The sequence below is a fragment of the Nicotiana tabacum genome, chromosome 5 (genome assembly GCF_000715075.1).
Source record: "Nicotiana tabacum cultivar K326 chromosome 5, ASM71507v2, whole genome shotgun sequence".
Lineage (NCBI taxonomy): Eukaryota > Viridiplantae > Streptophyta > Magnoliopsida > Solanales > Solanaceae > Nicotiana > Nicotiana tabacum.
In genome coordinates, this window is record NC_134084.1 from 15,770,911 (window position 1) to 15,776,465 (window position 5,555).

Consider the following 5,555-nt stretch of genomic DNA (forward strand, 5'->3'; position numbering starts at 1 on the left):
CCAATCCCCTATTAACTGCTTTCCCTAAGATGTTTTTCTATTTTAATTTGCCGGGATGTTCAGTTTTGAGTTTCGGAGAGTTTTGGGACACTTAGTCCCTAAATGAGAGCTTATGTGTTGAAAAGTTGACAGTAGTTGGAACAATATGAAGATGGCCTCGAAATGGAAATCTGATGGTTCCGTTAGCTCCGTTAAGTGATTTCGGGCTTAGGGGCGTGTTCAGATTGTGTTTTGGAGGTCCGTAGCTAATTTAGTCTTGAAATACCAAAAGGTTGAATTTTGAAGTTTCTGGTTCAATTGTGAGATTTTGATCCGAGGGTCGGAATGGAATTCCGAAAGTTGGAGTAGCTCCGTAGTGTTTAATGTGATGTGTGTGCAAATATTTCAAGTCATTCGGACGAGGTTTGATAGCCTTTTTGATTGAAAGCGTATTTCTAGAGTTTTGGAGTTCTTAGGCTTGAATCCGTGGTTGATTCGTCGTTACGATGTTGTTTTAGGCGTTTTAAGGATTGGTATAAGTTTGGACATTGGTATTAGGCTTGTTGGTGCCTTTGGTTGAGGTCCCGGGGGCCTCAGGATGATTCCAGATGGTTGATGGAAGGATTTTCGAGTTTGGAGTTGCAACTTCAGCTGGTTTTCTTTCATAACCGCACCTGCAGTTTGGGTCCCGTAGGTGCGGAGCCGCAGAAGCGGCGGAGAGACCACAGAAAGCAAAAAAGGGAGAAGCCAGTAGGGACCGTAGAAGTAGGAGCTTCACCACAGAAGCGGCCCCGCATCTGCGAGGGTTAACCACCGATGCGGAAGATAGGCTTAAATGAGAAATCGCAGATGCGACCATTGTTCCGCAAAAGCGGGACCACAGATGCGATAACAATTGGGCAGAAATATGAAATTTTGAGGGTTTAATTTCAAAAGCTGGAAATTCGATTTTCGGAGTAATTAAAGAGGAGATCAGTGGGTAACAATTCTTTAACCCTTTCTAGTTATATTCGATCAATCTATAGTTAGTTTCATCATTTAATTTCGGATTGGAGATGAAATTGGGGAAAAGTTGGAAGAAAGTTCTTAGCCCTAAAATTCGAATTTTGATTGGTAATTTGACCTTAGATTTGGATAATTTTGGTATGCATGAACTCGTGAGAGTATAAGGATTCTGAAAATATAAACTTTACCAGATTCCGAGACGTGTGCTCGAGGGGTATTTTGGTCATTTTATCTAAATTCATGTATTAGCTTAGAATTTCTATGCAGAGTCAGTTACTTGAAGTGTTATTTACAAAATAACGATTTTGTAAAAAAAAGATTAGAAGAAAAATTCAAAAAAAAATGGCAGCCTAGGGGTGATTCCGTAAAGGAATAAGACCATGAATAGTGATTCCGTCACTATTCATCGGCCATAAATCTTTCATTCGGTGAGGGAAAACTACAAAATTGGTCTTAAAAGAACACCATTCTCATCACAAGCAACCTCCCTTTGTTTTTTCACTGATTTCTATATCAAGAAGCTACAGACCTTAATTCTAGTTTTTCCAGTTACTGTAGCGTCGAGTTATTTCATTCAAACTGCTTCGTTATTCAACTTTGTAATGTGAATCTGTTATGCTCTAAGCTCAAGTGTTGGTTTGTTGAAAAACTATATACTTGTATAACAAACATCTCTCTTGGTGAATTATCTGGCAGATATTCGATCTAGATTTTGGCTACTATTAATGTAGCATCACGTTTCTTCTGTGATTTACAACTTTCATGCGAAGTATCCAGATTTTGAAGAACTCCTTGTAGTATTAGAATCGTCCTTAGTGTTCTGGGTTGATTTAGGGAAGACTATCACGCAGTGCTGCCATGGCCACTATGGCCAGTGACCAGCCACCCTCTCACGTTGGGCCACCTCCACAACCACCCCCTAACATCACCCAGCCTTCTAATGGCACAAAACCTATGGACTATGCAAATGTTGTAAAACCTACGAACAACATTTCGACAATGCAAGAACGTGCAGCAGTAGTTGAGCCAATTCCTCCAAGACAAGCCCATATATTTCAAGGACAACCAACTGTACGATTTTCTGAAGCAGAAGTTGAACGCATGAATTTAATGGAAGGTTTGCAACAGGCTGTTGTTTGCAAATTTTCATATGGATGGCCACATATCAATGAAATACGTCGCATTGTTCCTTTACAGTGTGGTATCAAAGCTGAATGCAACATTGGATATCTACGTGATAGGCACATTTTGATTCATTTTTCATTATGGCAAGATTATGTAGACTTCTCGTCAAAAGGTTTGTATTATGTAAAGGATAAGCTTGGAGATGAATATCAATTAAGAACCTTGATTTATGATGCTAAATTTAAAGTTGACGAAGAGACTCCTAAGGTAATGGCATGGATCTCATTCCCTAATCTGCTACCTACTTATTTTGTAAGAGAATGCTTGTTCTCCCTAGCTTCTGCAGTCGGTAAACCCCTCCATTTGGACTTGGCTTCTGTCAAGAAAACTAGACCTAGTTGTGCTCGCGTGAAAGTGTTGGTGGACCTGCTAGCAGACCTGCCTAAGAAGGTTTGATTAGACATTGTTAATGAGCCTACTGGAGATATTAGAACTGACTGGGTGACTATCAAATATGACTATCTACCCAAGTATTGTAAGGAATGTAAGCTTCAGGTCCATGATGTGTTCGAATGCTGGAAAATTCATCCGGAATTAATGGCCAGCAGAAATGATGAAAAGAAGGCTTCAACTGATGCTGTAGTGCAGCCCATCAAGGATAACAAAACAAACAATGCTCCAATAATGGTTCTTACAAGTGGGAAAGTTGTTGGCAATCAAGTTGCTCAATGGAAGGAGGTCAAAGATAGGAGAGTGCAAGCAAAAGAGAAGCAGGCAGCATATTTAGCAAATACTGGTCAAGAAATTGTGGCTGTAAACAATCAAAAGGAATTCCATAGCAAGTTCAGACAACAAACAAGTTTGCATGTTTAGAAGTGTAAAACAGTGAAGAACTTTGTACAAATCAGCTCATTGACAGTGTTGTCCAAAAAATGCCTCCAAGTCCATAATTCATGTGACTGAAAATAATGCAGACCCCATTAATATTCATACAGTTGTGGAGAATGAGTCAGAAGAGCTGCAATTTGATTTTTCGACTAGACAAATGGTACAAAAGGTAACTTCGCCTAGTTCATTTAGGAGACCATAAGCTATGTCAGAACCAAAGAAACTGAACCCTGCAACACCTACTTTCAATCCTACAGCAATAAGAAATCATGCAGCAAATAGGGAATCAACAATAGATTGTGTACAACAAAATTTGGGGAATGAGCACCATTTTGACAATTACTCAACTGCCCAATGGGTGCAAGAAGCATTCAAAAATAATGTAGTTCAGGTCAATACCTCATGTCAAGACATTCCTTCACAGGACACCAAAGTTGAACAACATTTAGCAAACAATAAAGAGAATGACTTAATTGAAGATACATATTTTGAGAAATTCAGGACCAATGAAAAAGATAAATGGGCAGGATGGAGATTATGGATCAACCAAACAGAGGAAGTCTTAGCAGATGGGCAGATTCCAGATACAATGCTTTGTGAAGAAGAAATTGGAGGAAATGAGGTGGAAGATGAGAATCAAAGTGTTAATTGTAATGCCAATGCAATCAGTATTCAAAGCATAAGTGAATGCACAAATGCAGTAGCAGAAAAGACAAAAGAGGGGAACATCAATATTATAGATCCAGGAGGGACTTTACATAATGATGTTAGTAATGTCTTGAAAGAAACTGAAAATACAGAAAAGAACCAAGAGAAAAATTCAGACAAAAACCAAGAGAAGACAGTGCAAGTCTATGCAAGAAGTGTTGTACCATTGAGCACAGTGAAGGATGTAGCAGGAAGTGCTATTCCATCGAACAATACACAACTGTTGACCAATGAACATGAGGAAAAATATGCTAAACTTACCAATCAGGAAAAAGATGTTGAACTTACCAATCAGGCATATGATGTTGTGACATCAAAAGAAGCAATATAAGTACATGACCAAGTTGGCCACACAGAACTTAAAGGTAGATACATGGATGAGGAATCCACTACACAAAATTTCCTTAATGTTGCCAAACAGGGTGATCTGTCGCCAAGGCTTATTAATATAGTAAAATCTGCAACAAAAGGAAAAAAGAAACAGTCAAAACAGGCATCTACTGTCCCAGCTAGTGGAGTACAAACAAGGAGAACACTGTCCAAACCCCAAAACATTTAATGGATGCAATTATATGGAATGTCAGGTCAGTAAATACAATACAAGCATTTGAAAGGCTGATTAAAATGCACAGAAAACATCACTTTGAGTTCATAGGAATCCTTGAGCCTATGCAACAGTCTCACAAAATGGAGAGGTATAAAGCAAGAATTGGTTTGGCACAGGCTGAGGTGAATGTATCAAACAAGATTTGGGCTTTTATTGATGAAATATTTGAGGTTACTATTCTGTATAACATGACTCAACAGCTGACTTTGAGATTAACGCACACTGAAACACATGTTGAGCTCATCCTTACTCTAGCTTATGCCAAATGTGATCGCATTGAAAGAATTGAACTATGGGATTCTTTGTATGCAATGGCATCAGATATGACAGTACCATGGCTAGTTGGAGGCGACTTTAATGTGATATGGGATGAGGAAGAGAAATTTGGAGGCTTACTAGTTTCTCTCACTGAAGTTGATGACTTTAGGCACTGCATCAATACCTGCAACTTGACAGATTTGGGATTTAAAGGAAGCATATTTACATGGTGGAATGGAAGATCAGAGGAAGACTGTATTTTTAAAAGATCGGACAGATGTTTTGGCAATCTTGAATTGCAACAGACCTTTCCTGGATTGGAGGTAACTCACCTGTCCAAAATTGGGTCTGATCATTGCCAAATGCTGTTGAAATATGATATAGAAACTCCTCCAATTAAGAAGTCATTCAGATTTCTTAACTTCTGGACTAAGCATGAAACCTTCAAAAATGTAGTAAAGGAGAATTGGAATTCTGATTTTAGTGCTAACCATTTCTGCATTTTTAACTACAAGTTAAAGAAGCTTAAGAAAGCACTATCTACCTGGAGCAGAGCTATATATGGGGATATATTCCAGAAGATTGCAAGCCTGGGAAGGTGGTCTTGGTTCATGAAAGGCAATTTGAAGTCAATCCTACACAGATGAACAGACAAAGATTACAACATGTACAAGCTGAAATGATTAAATATCTTGCATTAAAAGAAGAATTCTAGAGACAAAAAGCTGGCATGTTATGGTTCAAATATGGCAATAGAAACACTAAATTCTTCCATGCTCAAATTAATGGGAGAAGGAAGAGACTGAAATTATCAAGGATCCAGAATAGCCTTGGTAACTGGATTGAAGAAGATCACTTAATAGCAGAAGAAGCAATAAAGTTCTACAAGGATCAATTTACAGAGAGTGCAGTTCCAAATGATTTTTATATTCTAAATCATGTACCTTCAATGGTAGATAGTGATCAACATGAAAGATTGATGGCT

The 5,555-nt window shown here is 38.4% G+C and overlaps 1 protein-coding gene across 1 annotated transcript; it reads left to right on the forward strand.

The window, feature by feature from the left end:
- The first annotated feature begins 4,263 nt into the window (after positions 1-4,263).
- On the forward strand, positions 4,264-5,217 carry LOC142180698 (uncharacterized). Its single transcript, XM_075252750.1, has one exon. The coding sequence runs from the start codon at positions 4,264-4,266 to the stop codon at positions 5,215-5,217; it is 954 nt and encodes a 317-aa protein (XP_075108851.1).
- The last annotated feature ends 338 nt before the right edge of the window (positions 5,218-5,555 follow it).